Below are 17015 nucleotides of genomic sequence, written 5' to 3'. Positions count from 1 at the left end.
CTTCCTTAGATCTAATCTGTGCCTGCTTCCCTCGAGTTTCAAAGCATTTCGCTTTGTCCTGTTGCAACAGAGCCTGTGAGGAACTTGACTCAGGAAAGTAACAGTTCATTTCTTTCCTTTTTATCCTTTGGGCAGCACCCATTTTTATCATCAGCCAAGCCTCTCTCCAGCCTGACCCCTCTGATCACTGCAGCGTAGCAACTGAGGGAGCAGCGGAGGAGATGAAGCCCTTGAGGACAGCTTTCAGTTACAGTAGTCACGACAACTAGTTAGTTATGGTAGTTAGTACTGGTAGTTAGTTATGATAGTTAGCACTTGTAGTTTATGGTAGTTAGGACAGCCTGTTTGTTATGGCAGTTGTTTGAATAAAAACTCTCTTAACCCTCAGCTGCCTTGCCGTGTCCCTTCCTCCTCCCGCTGTGCCTCAGCTGTCCGGAGCAATGTGAGGGGAGAGCGGGCCCAGCCTGGCCCAGAGCTGAGCCCCAGCAGAGCCCTGGCAGAGCCCAGAGCAGCCTCGGCACCTGCAGAGTCAGCCTGGAAGGAGGCGCTTGGAGCCTTCTCGGCTGCACCCGGCTCTTGGTTACAAACTGGGTGTGCTGGAAGATGCCACCGGCTCTGCACGTGGGCAGAAGGGGCCCAGGGAAGGCCCAAGTGCTCCATGCAAGGGAAAAACCTGCCCTGGGTTTGTTTTAAATAACTGGGTAGTGTTGGCTTTTGCTATTATGTATTGACTTCTGCAAAATATTCTTAATCACACCGATTTTGAGAGAGTACAGTTTGTAATCACTTTTAACTGCTTTTGCTATAGTATAATTTGTCAGCTTTTTGTGGCCAATGCCCTGGCCCCTGTGTAGCTCATATCCTCAGAACATCATTTATGGATAATATTTTAGTTTGTGGGGAGTGTGAAAAACATACATTATAGTTTTGGCTTTTGCAGAATATTAAAGTGGATGCCATGTGTTGTGCATTAGAATGTTAACTTTTGCAGAAGTAGCTGTAGTTGTGAAATAATAACTAATGCTTTTGTTTTTGTAAATAACTGACAATAACACTTCAGAGATATTTGTGAAATACCTCATGTTCATTTCAAGTACTTGTGGAAATACCTACAACCGTCTGCATGATCAGATAACATTTAAAGAAGGGATGTGATGAGGACCCCTGCCCCTGCCCCTTCCACTGTCAATAACTGTCACCTGCTGAAACCACAGAACAGGGGCCCTTGTGAGGGAGTGACACACAACCCTCAAAACAGCAATCCACGATTCCTGCACGTGCTCTAAAACGGTGAGTTGGGGGTCAAACCAACCTAAAGGATTCCTGGAACATGTAAACGGGTTCAGAGAAATGTTTGAATACGGATAATCATTATGAAGATGTATTCGAACAACACAATGGAAAACTGGACAAGAAGAGTTGCTGTGGTTAACCGGCGTGCCTCTGGCCATCGCCAAGCACCCAGCGCTGTTACTGGTCTGTCCCTTATTATTCCTTATTAAACTTTCAAAAATTGTAAAGAGTGAGGCTCCTTTCTCACAAAACCCAAGGTGCTCACCCCTTGTTCTTCCCCAAAAGCCAGTATTTGTCAATCCTAAACTTTGTCTGGATGGAGGAGAAGGAGGCTGCGAGGAAAAGGAAGGTGCACTGGTGTGGAGGCCCATGGGAGTCTCAATCTCCCACCCATGGGGGACTGGTCCCCAATAGGAAGAATAGATTTCAAGGTTATGGTGAGAAGCTTGCTTCTCCCATAGATCTTTGCAGGCACATGCTGATTTATGGAAAGTTACGTTGCCCCATTGGCCCGTTGGCCTAATTACCCTAGTTCACCCCCTATTAGCCATCTCTGGTTAGTCCCTACAATGTTCCCGTCTGTCCCTCCATTGGCCCTAATTTACTGCATTCCTCTGCCCCTGTTTCCCCATTAGCCGACCCGACCCTTAACCCCTCCTTTGCACCATTTTCCCCCATATCCATTGGACCCTTACCCTCAGCTCCACCCTCACTACCCCATATAAAAACCCCCTGTGCCCTCAGCTTGCACCCTGTCTTTGTCCCTGGGCCCTGTTCAGCTCTGTGCACCGTTCCTGTACCAATAAACCCAGTTTGCTGCAGATCATACCCAGACCCATCCTGCCGACTTTGTCAGCTTTATAAAGCAGCCGTGAGCTTCGGGCTCCAGAGTGCCGGACGCTCCAAGGGCCTCGGCAGCGCCAGGACGCTCCAGGCTGGGACAGCCAGGCAGGGCAGGAGGAATCACTGCCCCTTTCCCCTCTCTGCTGCTCCATCTCCCAGCCCAGCATCGCTGCAGGACAGCCTCACTGCCAACGCCATCCTGCCAGGGATGGACTGGGGGGATCTCCTTCCCCTTCCCTCTGGCATGAAGGCAAATCCCATCTTCTCCTTGTCCGCCCTCCTTCCTCTCCTCATTCTGTCCTACATCCATCCACGTTCCTTTCCCATTTCCTTCCTCCTTTGTTCCTTCTTGTTTTTTCCTCTCCTCCTGCCTTTTCCTTTTCCCTTCTCCCTGTCTCTTCCTCTCCTTGTCCTTCCTCCCCCAGGCACTGAGCTGCGGACAGAGACCAGGGAGAACAAATCCCTGTGACAGAACCTCATGAAAGAGGCCATTTGGAACGGCTCCACGGCACAGGAATCCAATGGGGAGGAAAAGCGCCAGAGATCCCACACGAGGAGGGGCTGCAAATCCAGCCTGGGGAGCTGTGAGGGGGTAAACCCCTCCCTGTGCGGGGAAGGGTGTGGGGAATGTGAGAAGATCTTCAGGGAGAGCTCAGCCTATTCCTTGCGCCTCCAAAATTGGCGGTGCCAGATGCAGAGATCCATGGGGCTGCAGAGATCCCCCTGCAGATCCACGAGGATGCAGAGATCCCCCTGCAGATCCATGGCACTGCAGAGATCCCCCTGTAGATCCACGGGGATGCAGAGATCCCCCTGCAGCCCCCAGAGCAGCCACGCTAAGCACGGCGATGCCTGAGAGGAGGCTGTGACGCCACGGTCAGAGGGCCCCGCTGGAGCAGCCTGTCCTGGCAGGACTGACCCCGGGGCACGGTGACCCACGCTGCAGCACTTGGAGCGGGCTGTGCCCCGTGGGATGGACTCAGCTTGGAGAAGTTCCTGGAGAAGTCTCTGGTGGGAGAGAGCCCAGGGTGTAGCAGGGGAACGACTCCTGTCCCTGAGCAGAGGGAGAAGCCCCGGGGCATGAACTGAGCCCGGCCCCATTCCCTGTCTGCGGCACTGCTGGGGTAGGAGGTGCAGCTGGAAGGAGGGAGGCGTGGGGGAAAGCTGGATTTAAGGCTCTTCACTTACTTCCCATTATCCTGCTCTGAGTTTTGGGAGTTTTTGCCAGAAATCTCTCCCCTCCCCCACTCATCCACAGGGCTTTGGGGCGGTTTTCGCTTTTTGGGGGAAATCAAAGCGATGCACTGATGCTCCTAATTATGGGTAGGAGAGGTGAGGCTCCAGGGCTTCCCGCTGAGCCGGAGCCAGCGGAGCCGCAGAGCCAGAAAAGCCGTGGCGGGACCTGCGGAAAAGTTTCTGTGTGTTTTCAGCTCAATTCCCCCTCGGGCCCGGGCCCGTTCCAGGGCTGTCCCTCAGCTCTGGCTCTGCCCTCACGCAGCCCGGGGGGCCCCGAGAGCGCGGGGCGGGGCTGTGCCGTGTGCAGAGCCCGCCCCTGGCTGCGATTGGGCGGTCCTGCCGTCAGTCGTGGTTGTGGCGCGCTGATTGGTGGGAGCGGGGCGGAGCCGGGCCCAGGTAGTGGGCGGAGGGCGGCCGTGGCTGGGCAGCGGCGCCATTGTCGGAGCGGCGGCAGCGGCCGGAGCGCGGTGAGGCGGCGGCGGAGCTCGGAGGCGGCCGCAGCGCGGGTGGGAGCCGCGCTGGGTTGTGCGGGGGCTCGGGGCTGGCTGCGGGCCTCGGGGGCGGCAGGGGGCTCGGGCGGGTTCGTTGTGCCGTGTCCGGCCCGTGTTGCCGCTGGCGTGAGGGCGCTGCAGGAGCGGCTGCCCGCGGTCTCCTTGCGGCCGCTGCCTCGGTCGGAGCCGCTGCCGGAGCAGCGCTGGCTCGGCCCGGTTGCTGTGGCTGGGACAGAGGGGGCTGCCCCGTGCCTGGGGCTGTGCGGGGAAATTGCCGTGGCCGGAGGTTTGTGTGCCCAGAGGAGTCCTGTAAAAGTGACTTTATTGCTGAGCAGAGGGAGAGGCCGTGGGGCATTTGCCGTGCGCTCTCTGCCATTGTTGTAGTTCGCAGCCTCCTTTTTTATCCTCATTTTCCCGGCCTCATCTCCCTCTCCCTTTGCCCCCTGGCTGAGGTACTTGGAAGGTTCAGATCTCCCGATCGTCCAGCTGCATGTCCTCGTTAATGTGCAATCCCACTTTTGTAAAACAGCCGATATTCATGGCTGTGTTAAGTCTTTACTCTCTTGGAAGTTCAGGAATTCAGCGAGACTTTGTCTGAGCAGCAGTCGATGTTATTTAGTAAGAGTTTTTGAGACTGGTGGTTTCTGTCTTCCTTATCTACGAGTCCCTGACCCAATCTCCGGAAATATTCACTCAGTTTTGGTTGGGTTTTTTTTTTCTTTTTTCCTTACTGAGTCTTCTTTGGTTTTGTGATTATTCTCAGTGCCCTCATTCCCTGTCGTTCTGAAGCCGTTTCTGCATCTGGAGGCCTGGCTGCCACCTGCATCCCCTCTCTCCGCTGCTGAATGAGCTGCACTCTTAAGGTGTGGAACATGGTAAAAAGATGAGAGTTGCTGTAGCACATCAGAGGAGATACAGCATTCGTTTAACCCATGGTCTGCCAGGGACCCACAAAACCGTGTCCCATTCCCATCCTTTCCACGTTTGGATTGGTACATGAGCTGCTTTCTTGTTTGCTTTGCTATCTGTTTCATCACTTTTTCTTTGTCATGTAATTGCCAACAGCAGTTTGAGTCATTTAATTTTGCACAATCCTCCTGCTTTTTCTGTTAAAAGGTAATATGATCCCATCCCATGGTGAAGTGTTGTGTTCCTCATTTCAGTGGATTGGTCGGCAGGAAGGTCAGGAGCTGGAGCTGTCTGGTTGGTTATTATTGCGAGGGCAGCTTGTAATCTAATGATGCCATTGAAATGAGAAATGGGTTCTGTGGCTCCTGATATGAATTGGTTCGGATTCCCAGGGCCTGGTCCATGGTGTTGTAGGATTTGTTCTGGTAGCCTTTCATCTTTTTCCATTTTTGGCCGCTCTCTCCAGCCAGGGCTGCATCAATTTATTGCTTTTCTCTAATTAAATCATCATATCCTTGCATTCACAACTGATTTCCCTGATTTTTTAGTAGCAAAATAGTCCCCAGTGCTGTAATATACCCTATATAACACAGACAGTGCCAGCACACGTTGGAGTGGGCAGAGGGATGATTCCCCCCATTTGTTTATAGTGAAGTCTTCCCAACGTTCTGCATGTGCTGTTTCCCTTTGCAGCTTCACCCGTTTGTGTTGCAGGGTCAGATATCGTCCCCCTGGGCTCTGCCTTGAGCTGTGCAAATTCCATCAGTGCCAGCAGGCAGAGCTTGGGGTGAGGGGCAGAGGGAATCAGCCCAATTCCTGCCCCAGGCAAGGGACCCAGGTGCATTGTCCACACTTTGCCCAGCAGTGTTCATTTGCATTTCTAAAGCTCCTGTGGAGGCTGCCTGGAATGGAGCTTCTCTTCCACGGCAGCCATCTGGTGAGTCACATGTGGCCCCCTCACAATCTGCTGTTTTTCAAAGAACTATGAACTATTTACCAGTTAAAAGTATAGTGCTTAAAGCTCTTCAGTTTTGCAAAATAGAACATCAAGGCGAACATGGAAAAACTCAGACCAAAACTTGATTCTCACACTTCTGTCCCAAACCTACCTGAGAATATAAAGTGGGAATATTATGTAAATTTTTTCTCATGTTGTAGTTTTGTCATTGAAACAATCTCTTTAGTGTTAGAGAGTCAAGGCATTCCTTGGTTCTGGCCAGGATGTGCAACAGAAATAATTTCTTTCACAAATAGCTCAGCTGTGCAGAGAAAATCATCCCATGCTATGTGAGTTTTACTGGATTTTTCCTAAACTTTATGTAGTCTGAACCAATCTAAATGCACTACTTTAATGTTCATTGCTTCCAAGTTGTGTAAGTTTTTCGAGTTTGGTTTCCTGTTGGACCCGGATTTCTTCCCTTCTGATTAGAATTCTGTCTCCTCACTCCTGGATTTCCTTCTCAGCCTTTTCCAGCCTAGGTGTCTCCAGCTCTGCTGGGGCAGTGTCTGGGGTAGCTGTTGGTTGCTGTTTGCTGCTGGGCAATGTTGATGTTTTGTTGCTGGTCGTTATCTCTGTGGGTGTCTTTTGTGCTGTTCCCAGTCTGTTGAGATGTTAAACTCATCTCCATTGAGTGGTGTAACACCCCTTAAATAAAACCTTTAAAATTCCTTTCCCCAATGCAAAGACAAACCAAGCCTGAGCAGAGAAATAAGGTTTAAAAGAACCAAACTCGGTACATTTTGCAGCAGTGCAATGGCAGGCAGGCCAGAGTGTGGGTGTCAGTGAGCCCCAGAGTGGAATTGCGCCCTGGTGTTCCCCAGCAGCTGTGGCAGTGCAGGCCCAGGCAGCGCTGAAGCTGCAGCAGTGGCAGCAAGGCTTGGCCCCAGTGGCTGGAGATGGCAGAGGAGGGTGGCCAGGATTGCAGAGGATTCCAGGCGAGGATCTGTGGGCAGGCGCAGGGGCTTGGCCCACTGTGGAGCCCTGGCTGCTGCTGCGTTGCCTTCAGGGCAGGCTCAGGGGCGGCCTCCCATCCTCCTGCTGCAGGCGGGAAGTGCAAATCTCCGGGGCTTCAGAGCCCTTGAGGCCAGGCTGAGGGGTCCCCCCATGTTGAGCTGTGCTGGCGGCTGTTTCTGGCCTCAGGGACACTTGGCATGGGCCCCTTGGCCACCAGTGGTGCTGCTTTGCACTCCTTAGGCAGGAGCCGATGTCCTGGCTGGGTGTTGGCAGCAGCAGAGTGCCAGGGCAGCCTCTGTGCCAGCCCAGCTTGCTGTGGGAGAATGTGCCTTGATATCTGCTCCAGTGGTTGCTGAAACAGTGAGAATTGCTTTTGCCCCCCTGTTAGGTGCCATGGTGTCAGCAGAAGATATTGAAGCCTTCCTGCTCAGGGCATTTCAGTGCCAGGCTCTCACAGGCACCCACAGCTGCGCGGGTTGAGCTGAGCATGGGGCGGTGACCTGCGCTGTGTCTGATTGCCCTTCCTTCCCTCCCCTGGAACAGGGTGTTGCTTTTAGACACCACTTGTCCTGGTTGCTTCAGAGTGCTTTGGAGAGACTCCATAGCTAATTTTCCCTCTTTACCTGGGGCTGCCCACACTTCTGGGTTCACCTCAGCATAGGCCTGGCCAGACATTTGACACAGAGGTAGAACAGAACTGGCCTCTGTATCACCTTTTATAATTTTAATTTTTATTCTGAGTTTAGTGATCAAATCCCTTCCCAGTAAATCATTATAGCAATTAGGAGTAAATAAAAATTCATGCATTTCAAACCCATCTCCCAGATCTACAAATAGTGGTTGAGTAAAACCGTACATCTTACCCACTTTTCCCACTTATCCCCTCTGTAATCACACATATTTTTAGCATTTTTCCCCATTCGATCTAAGTTTCAGAGTGGATTGAGAGGCCCCTGTGTCCATCAGGAAATGCCTCCTCTCAATGCAGACCCACCTGAATGTTCTCAAGGGCTGCAGTGTGGAGGGTCCCTGGTGTGATGGGAGCTGTGACAGCCCTGGCAATCCATGTCCATCAAGGGGTGGACTTGCTGGTGCTGAGGGTGCTGCTGTCTGTGCTTGCAGTGTCCTTGTGCCCTGCAGCTGGAGCCCTGGTTCCTTGCCAGGGGCTGTTTGGGTGGGCTCTCCCCTGCCGAGGAGGGCAATGCCTGTGCCAGGTGCTTGTGGCCGAGCCCGTTCCCTGGGTGCTGGGGCCCCCTTGGGCCCTGGGGTTGATCCCTCAGGGGCTGTAGGAACTGTGCCCTGGCCTTTGCCTTCAGCTTGGCCTTTTGCTGCTCCCTTCTTGCACTCACCTGCTGTGCCTTTGTGCCCAAGTGCTGCAGGGCCTTCTTGTGCCCCTCCTGCAGCCCCCTCAGCGCCTGTGGGTGCTTGTCTTGCTTTACAAGAGAGGTGTCTGCTCGGGAAGGCAGAAAAAGCCTCTCTTGGAATGGAGAATGCAAACCCCCTCCCTCTTAATTTTTAGACTAGTGAAATCAAGGGGCTCTCAGGCAAAGATATGGGAGTAGGAATACCAGTTCTTTACTAGTGTGTATAATAAAGCAAACAAACAGCAACAGCTGCGGCACTGACAGCAAACAGAGCCCGGAGCCAGTCCCGGCCTTTGGGCTGCGGCGCTTTCCCCTTGGGTGCAGTTCCGGGCACGGCCGGCAGGGGCGCTGGTGGCTCCCGCGGGGCGGGGCAGCGCATCCCTCCCAAGGGAGCCTCTCTGATCGGAAATAGAGCAATCCCTTCATCTAATCTTTCACTTTTTTCCCTTTTATGGCCTTTGTCCCGTGTTTTGGGAAAGAATTTGGAGAGGGCTGCCTTTTAACTGAGCTCCTAGTGTTTCAATAAGGTGCTTCGTCTAGAGAGAGAGAGAGTTTCCCTGAACAGCCGGAGGTGTGGTTACCAAGGGGACATAACTCAGAGCAGGACGGGGTCAGGGGAGGATATCCCGCCGAGGCTCGGTGGGAGTGTGGGCAGGGTCTGCTGCCGGAATCGGCAGAGGGGGATGTTCCCGTGGAGCCCGAGGCGGAGCGTGGGCAGCCCCCAGATGGCTGATGGCGGCTGATCCGGCAGCTCCCGGCAGAGCAAAGGCAGGTGGGAGAGCCCGGCAGCAGCGGCGGTGCCCAGCGCAGGTGGCACGGGCAGGGCAGGCGGGGATGGGATGGCTGGGACCCCCCCTGGGTGCGGTGGGCGCGGTGAGCTCGGAGCAGGCGGCAGGACAGAGCAACCCCCATCTTGCCCAGCATGGGCGGCAGAGCGGCCGCGGGCCAGGCAGCGGGAGCAGGGCACACAAATTGAGCGAGAGCGCCGGGGCAGGTGGAGCTGCCCTGGGCAGTGAGGCCGCACCTGGGATGGAAAGCGGGGCAGGCGGAGCTGAGGCGGGCAGCGAGCCGGGACCCGGGACAGGCGCCTGGGCCGCGAACGGAGGGGGCAAGAGCTGCAGAGGATCCCACTCTTTTTCTTATTTTTCCTCTTCTTCCCCTTCTTTTTATTTCCCCTTTTTCTTTTCTTGTTTTGTCTCGGTTGTTTCTGATACTTTTAAGACTTTTATTCTCCTAAAATCTCCTGTCTAACATGTGGCATATTCTCTTTCTTCTAGATTAAATGGGGTTTTTTTACAAATAAACCCACAACCTAAAAAATCTAAACTTCTGCTTGGATACTTTGAAATGGCCAACCAGCTAACTCAGGGCCTCCTAATGTTGTTTTCCTCATCACCTTTTTATTTATCCTTTGGCAAATTACGGATACATCCTAAATCCAAAACTCCCAGTGCTCCCATAGTTCCTTAAAAAATGATCACGCAAAGCTTGAGTACCCCAGTGCATTTTCTGATGCATTTCTTCTAATATTTTCCTAGTAAGCACATTTTATTAGGTAATTGTCTTCCATCAAGAGGATTCCATTTCCCTGATTTATCTTGTTCACTTCCTGTCTTGTTTAATTCTTTTTTCTCTGCTCACCTAAACTTTGGAATTTCCATTTTTTCCTCGTTTGGAGTTAATATTAACATAACTCTTTCAGCTCCATTTTCTGCTGCATCCTTAGCTTCGTGATCTGCCAAATTATTTGCTCTTATTTCTGGGGTCTTTCCCTTTTGGAGGTCCCTAATATGTACTATAGCTATCTCTTTTAGTTGATTGTAATGCCTCTAAAATAAGTTCCTCATGTACTAATCCTTTTCTTCTTGAATTAAGTAATCTTTTTCCTTTCCAAATTTTTTGCACGTATGTACTACTCTAAAGGCATACCTTGAATCAGTATATGTAGTTCCTTTATTTTGTGTTAAATATTGTAGTGCTCTTTTTAAAGTATATAATTCACAAGTTTTAGCTTACTAGTTTAAGGTTAATTTCCCTTTTTCCATAGTATGCACGTTTTTCCCATCGAGTACTACATACCCTATATTTTCTCCATTTGCAAGGAGGTGTATCTCTGTTAGCTAACATAACTCACAAAAGACTATTCTTTTTTTTTTTTTCCCTGTATCCAACTTACTGGTTTTCTGTCTCATTTTTCAAGATCTTATCTATTCATCTTTTGCCTCTGTTTTTCACTTTCACTAACAACCTGAATACCACTTTTCTTTCAACTACACACACAAAAGTAAAAAGCTTTTTTCTCCCACTTTCAGTACAATAGACTTCCCTCCAAGGAGATATGGTAAGGCCTAAAATGCACAATCCGCATTACCTATACTTTCATTCATCTACATTCACTCACTTTTATTTCCCATTCCCTTCCACACATTCTTTCCCGCCCTCAGGACACAGAGTGGATCCCTGTTGACAGAGAATCGCGGGTCCCTGTGGCCCCCCCTGGCCTTGGGGTGGCCTCTGGGTCTCAGTATCTCCGGGCCTCCTGGGAGGGCCCTGACTCTGCTGCCTCCGGTGCCGTTCCCCTGTGAGCTGATTTGTGTGTCACTCACACTCTTTAGCCACGGCCCCCTCACAGGCCCTGGGGACAATGGCCCGTTTGCAGGTCACCTGTACCTTATGCCACAGCCCCCACACGCCAGGAGAACAATGGCTTATTTGTGGGTCACACACTCCTCTTTCCACAGCCCCCCTTCCCACCCGCCCGGGAAGCTGAGGCTGATTTTGTGTGTGACTCACTCTCACACACAACAAGGCAACAGTAAGGTACCTTTTGTTATAAATTATCAAATCGAGAGCCCATCTTATAGGAAAATTTGGCAAAGTTTTTTTAATTTGTCTGTGAGACTGAAGTTCGGTGTTCAAAACCACCACAGCCAAGGGTCAGCGTCGAGCCCGGGTTCGGTGCTGGGTGAACACGGATCTGACCTGCGAATGTCAGAGTCTCCCCTGTTCACAAATGCTGCCTGACGCAGCGAGTTCTTTTACAGTTTATTCTGCTCGAGGCAGAGATGACCGAATGTTCTTTGTGTCTCTTCCTATGCATAACCTTGGCTTTACCTGTGCAGAGGGGGACAAAGACTCAGTCCCGGTGTCTGATGTTGTCAGTAGACTCCAGGGAAGTCAGCATTCACTTGCATCAGGGTGGGGCTGTGGATCATTGTGGTAGCTGTAATGTCGAGGCGTTAATCACTCTTGGCTGGACCTGGTGACCCGGGGAAGCCAGCGATTATCGCCCTGGAATCTTCTGTTCTTTCATTAAAAACCCCGATGTTTATCTCAACAAGGTCCAGGAACTAGATGTATATGAATAAGACACTGCTCCTGGCCGGGATGGTCAGAAGACATAATGTGGATTTTACAATATTTTATACATTAATAGCATGAATTATCTCTACCATATACTACACTTTCACATCACCTATTACAAGTTTAGGTGTTTCTGGCCAGTCCTGGTGCTCTTGGATATCCCTCAACCCAGCTGTGCTGCCCAACCCCAGATGCTCTTGAGCATACCCTCAATCCGGCAGAATTTTGCACAACCATGGATGCTCTTGGAATGTTAATTCCTCAACCCAGCAGGTTTTAATTCTGGATGCTCTTGGGCACTCTTCTCCCTCAAACCAGCAGAATTTTTAGGAGCCCCTTTTTTCCCGTTTCCTAGTGGATTGGGCTCGGAGACTCCTCTGCTCCCTTGCTCCGAGGGGTCCAGCCCCTCTCTGAGACCCAGTCCCAGTTACCCCGGGGGATTCTCTCACTCCTCTTCTCACTCGCTGTGTCTCTTTACTGGCTGCTTCCCTCGAGGAAAGTCGGAAACGCAGCGTGGGAGACTCCAACACTCACTTGGCAGGTCTGGGACAACCAGCCCTCCTCTCATTCACAGCCCAGAGCAGAGAATGAGGGGAGAAGGGAGCCCGGGAGCCCAAACAGCCCCGGCATCCCGAAATGGGGAGAGCGAAGCGGGGGGAGCTTTTGGCATTGCTGGGACTGCCAGCAGCCTGGGCAGGGCGGGCACCGAGGAGAAGGGGGACCCCCAATCCAAGCGTGACCCCCAGCAGCTGGGACAGGGGGGAACCCCCGAACACCAGAGGGGAGGAACCAGGGACGGGGAACTCCTGGGAGGCTTTTTCAGGGCTGAATCTGGGTGTTTGGGAGGTTTTTCTGGAGCCCAGGTAGCCGTTGATTCCAGAGATGGACTTGGGGAGAGGGACCTTCAAACTCAATGTGTGTTGGGGAAGATGAAACAAAAAAGCCTTATAAATACGATTGTCTGGCAAATGATTTTGTGAACATAAAAAGTGTAAGGAAGATTGAAATGAAAGCAAGCTCTGAGATACCTCAGTTAGTGAACAACTGGAAAACAATGGTGTGGCCCCACTGAAGGTAATCCCCTTTTGATGAAACAATTCCCTCTGCTTGCAGACAGGTCCAAGGGTCAGAGCAGCCCTTACTAGCTCAGCAGAAGAGGTCCAAAGAGGAGTTTTTAAGGTTGAAAATGTAACACAGTATGGTGATGTAATGACTTTTACAGGCTGTATGTAAATGCTCCAGGATTTGTATCTTGTACTTGATTGGTTAGTGAGAAATAGAATATTCAACATAGAAGAAGATTGATTGGATTGTAACAGGAACATTACTCTCATACGCTCTTTTCCTCTTACTCTCTCACCCTCTCACCCTCTCTATCCCTCTCTTCTCTCGGGCCTGCTCCGAGCTGTGCCTGGCAGCTCCAAGCAGGGCCCTGCACCCAGGCCCTTTGCAATAAACCGCAAGTTCCACGCCCTGGCTGCAGAGCTCTCTCGTCTCCATCCGTCCCGACCGTCCTACACCTGACACTCCTACAAACGCTCTCATCCCTTGTTTTCCCCAAACCAGGATTTCCCATTGCCAAGGCCTGGGAGGCTGCGAGGAAGAGGAAGATGCCCCGGGACACTGAGGCAGGTGAGGAGGAAGTCAGTGCCCCTTTCCCCTCTGTGCTGCTCCATCTCCCAGCCCAGCACGGCCCCGGCTGCAGCTCAGCCCTGGGGGATCTCCTTGCCCTTGCCTGTGGCACAGAGGCAAATCCCATCCTGTCCTTGTCCTTCCTCCCCCAGAGCAGGAGCTGAGCATGGAGAGCAGGGAGGACAAATGCCCACGGCAGAACCTGGTGGAAGAGGCCGTTTTGAGCGGCTCCACGGCGCAGGAAGGCAATGGGGAGGAAAAGCCCCGGAGATGCCGCACGAGGAGGGGCTGCAAACGCAGCCGGCGGGGATCTGAGGGGGAAAGAGCCAGCCTGGGCCGGGAAGGCGGCCGGAGACGGAGCCAGAGCTCGGAGCTGGTGCTCCATGAGCAGCTCCATGATGGGGAGAAGCCCCACACGTGCGAGGAGTGTGGGAAGAGCTTCAGGTGGAACTCCCACCTGATTGTGCACCAGAGGACCCACACTGGGGAACGGCCCTACGAGTGTGGGGAGTGTGGGAAGAGCTTCAGGTGGAACTCCGACCTGATCAAGCACGAGAGGATCCACACTGGGGAGAAGCCCTATGAGTGTGGGGAGTGTGGGAAGAGCTTCAGGCAGAGCTCCAGCCTGATCAGCCACCAGAGGATCCACACTGGGGAGAGGCCCTACGAGTGTTCCAAGTGTGGGAAGAGGTTTACAAGAAGCTCCGTTCTCCTCCTGCACTATCAGAGTCACAGAGAGGAGAGGCCCTTCCAATGCCCCGACTGTGGGAAGGGATTCAAGGACAACTCCACCCTCGTCAAGCACCGGCGCATCCACACTGGGGAGAGACCCTACGAGTGTGATAAATGCAGGAAGAGGTTTCAGAACAGCTCCCATCTCCTCCAGCACTATTGCATTCACACAGAGGAGAGGCCCTTCCAATGCCCTGACTGTGGGAAGGGATTCAAGCGCAACTCCACCCTCGTCATCCACCAGCGCATCCACACTGGGGAGAGGCCCTACGAGTGTCCCCAGTGTGGGAAGAACTTCTCTGACAGCTCTAACTTGATCCAACACCAACGGAGGCACCGGTAAGGGAAGCCCTGCGAGTGCCCCGAGTGCGGGCAGAGCTTCGTGCGCTGCTCCAGCTCCATCCCCCACTGGAGGAGGCACTTTGGGCACAGCCCTGGTCACTCACATTCCCTGAGATCCATGTTGGGAACACACCTGGCTGCTTCGCCTTTTGGTTTGGCCTTAATTTTCCTCTGCTTCTCCTTCATCCTTTAAAAACACCCTAAACTGGGTTAAATGAAGAAACCTGATTGAATATATCTGAAGTTCCGTAATTTCTCAATTTTTTTAGGGGGAATTTAGTATTTGGAGACACGTTCTGTGTGGAGTGATGCTGTTGCTAAGAGGCAGGAGTTTGATTTCACCCTTCTTGTGTTGCTACGAACTCCACCCCTGACCCCAACCCCAACTCCACCTTTGGGATACCCTGTAAAATCTCCACGGCTCTGCCTTTGCCCTGTCTTTGGGGGGTAAGAAATGGATTCCCAAAGGATCAGCCCTTTCCCTCTGTGTTCCCATGTGGTCAGCCTTTTTTTCCACTTGGTTCCAAAAATTTCAGCTTTTTCTTCTGGATTCCCAGAGAATCACCCCTTTTTCCCACTGGATTCCCAAAATTTCAGCTTTTCCCACTGGATTCCCAGAGGATCAACCTTTTTCATGGATTTTCAGAGTATTCTGACTCTGTGTGGTGATTTGACAGGAAATAGGTTGTCTAGGATGTTGTGGTCAAACAATAGGTGCTCAGATTTTAATACTGGCAGCTGGTTTGGCCACTGGGACATTGGATCCGCCTCCGAGAACACAGGGGTTTAAAGCAGAGCTCTCCCCTGGGAGGCTCTCTTTGGATTTCAGGTGGGAAAAGGGTTTGGATCTCTTCCCCCGTCCCGGCTGCTGGCTTGGCAGGGGGAGGGGGAGCCACGCGGCTGTGAGGTGGCCGGGCCTGGGACAGTGATGGGAGGTAGGCCTGGCCCAAGGGTGGAAGAATGGAAGAAGTACCGAGAGGTATTTCCTGCCCCCCCCTCCCCTCGGAGAGAAGGGGAAGAGAGAGAGAGAGAGAGAGAGAGAGAGAGAGAGAGATAGAGAGATAGAGAGAGAGAGAGAGAGAGATAACCCTGCCAGGGACTGTTATCTTGAAATTTGATATCATGTGTTGCCAGCACAGCCTGCCCGCGTGTCTGGCTGCTTGCAGGAGCTGTTAGCCCCTTTGTGGACAATGAAAACATTGCAGAGCATTGACCTTTCCTGGAGGGGAGATGGAGTGGAAGATGAAGAGGGAACTGAGCAAGTGTTGAAGGTCTGAGCAAGGGAGAGATATGAAAAGAATAGAGAAGAACTCGGGTGGAAGAGATGATGGAGTGGCTGCTTTGCTGGACTCTTTTTGTGTAGCCATGGACAGAACCATGTTTCCTTGTGATATAGAGACTGTATCCAGGGGGGGCAATGCCCTGCACCCAAGAGGGTTCAGTGTTGGTGCCCCTCGGCCCCAGGGGCAATAATTTGGGAGGGGCAGGTGTCCCTAATGAGAGACTGTTCCCTTTTTGGAGTGAGACAAGGCATCCTTAAAAGATGACCCTGGAAGCAGCTCTGGTCCGTATTCAGTGGTGAGAGCACTGGACATGAAAGGAAGAGGTCACCATGGCACAAGAAGGACTCCACTCCTCTTGATGAACTGAAGATTGATTGTTTGAAGGGTGGTGCAGGACCGAGAGTTGGTGATTTGGGGAATGTATTGTACTGTAATAGAGAGTTGGTGGGGAGGAGGGGCAGATGTATTTGTGAAATTTTCATTTTCCTTGTGTGTTTCTTTTTTTTCCCCTTGTCGTTTAGTTAATAAATTCTTCTTTATTTCTAAGTGGGAGCCTGCTTTCCTTATTCCTGGTCACATCTCACAGTAGAAACCAGGGAGAGAGTATTTTCATGGGGGCACTGGCATTATGCTAGTGTCAAACCATGACACTCTGTGACTGTTGTTTTTGTTTGTGCTACTGCATTTGTATTTTTAATTTTTCCTAATAAAGAACTGTTATTTCTACTCCCATATCTTTGCCTGAGAGCTCCTCAATTTCAAAATTAATTATTATTTTTATAGTTGTTTATTGTTATTATTATTACTACTAATAAGTATCATCATCATCATCATCAAAGGGAGGGGGGGGTTTACATTTTCCATTTCAGTGGAGGCTCCTGAAATGGGGAGACACCGCCAAGGATGGGCCATGTAAAATACTTCCTAAAATATGTAAATTAGTTTTTAGGTATGTGTGAGGGTCTCTGAATATGCAACATGCTGGTGTAATTAAAACCAGATTAATTAAGAAGTTTCCCTGAAAATAACTGGGGGGTCTTGGTGGCCATAACAACCTTTGTCCAATGGTCCTTGTCTCCTGTTACATCAGCCTGTTGCATATTCCTAGACTTTTTGCATATCCATAAAGTACTTTACATAATCCAGGAACAAAATTGGCTTCATCCTGTCTGGGGGTCCAACCCCCCTCCCAGCTCAATTTGGGGTTTCCCATCCTCCTCCCAGCTCAGTTTTGGGATCCCATACCCCTCCCAGCTTAATTTGGGGGTCCCATTCCCCTCCTACCTCAATTTGGGTGTCCAATCCCCCTCCCACCTCAATTTGGGGGTCCCATCTCCCAGCTCAATTTTGGTCTCCCACCCCCCTCTTTTCCCTACTCTCCCCTTTCTGATCGTTCCCCCAATCCCCTCTCCCGTGTTTGGTTTTGGGGGCTCCAGGCCCCTCCTTCTCCGATTTGGGCTCCCGACCCCGTTTTGGATTAATTTGGGGTCCCCATCCCATCCCCAGGGTCACCTTCCCCCCTCCCCAAATTCTGCTCCTCGCAACTGATGAGTCGTCAGCGAGACGCGCTCTG

General features: G+C 51.7%; 2 protein-coding genes across 2 annotated transcripts in view; one reads left to right on the top strand and one right to left on the bottom strand.

The window, feature by feature from the left end:
- The window catches only part of LOC141725858 (uncharacterized), a 99216-nt gene that overhangs the window by 21715 nt on the left and 60486 nt on the right, over positions 1–17015 (bottom strand). The window lies entirely within an intron of this gene.
- On the top strand, positions 7477–16176 carry LOC141725843 (uncharacterized). The gene is made up of 3 exons (XM_074529982.1): positions 7477–8862; positions 13020–13085; positions 13238–16176. Exons 1-3 carry the CDS (start codon positions 8823–8825, stop codon positions 14158–14160), a joined length of 1029 nt encoding a protein of 342 aa, XP_074386083.1. The 5' UTR covers positions 7477–8822; the 3' UTR covers positions 14161–16176.

Source organism: Zonotrichia albicollis, chromosome 31, assembly GCF_047830755.1.
Source record: "Zonotrichia albicollis isolate bZonAlb1 chromosome 31, bZonAlb1.hap1, whole genome shotgun sequence".
Taxonomy (NCBI): Eukaryota; Metazoa; Chordata; class Aves; order Passeriformes; family Passerellidae; genus Zonotrichia; species Zonotrichia albicollis.
Note: the sequence above shows the minus strand (reverse complement) of the source record. Positions and strands in the feature narration are given on the sequence as shown.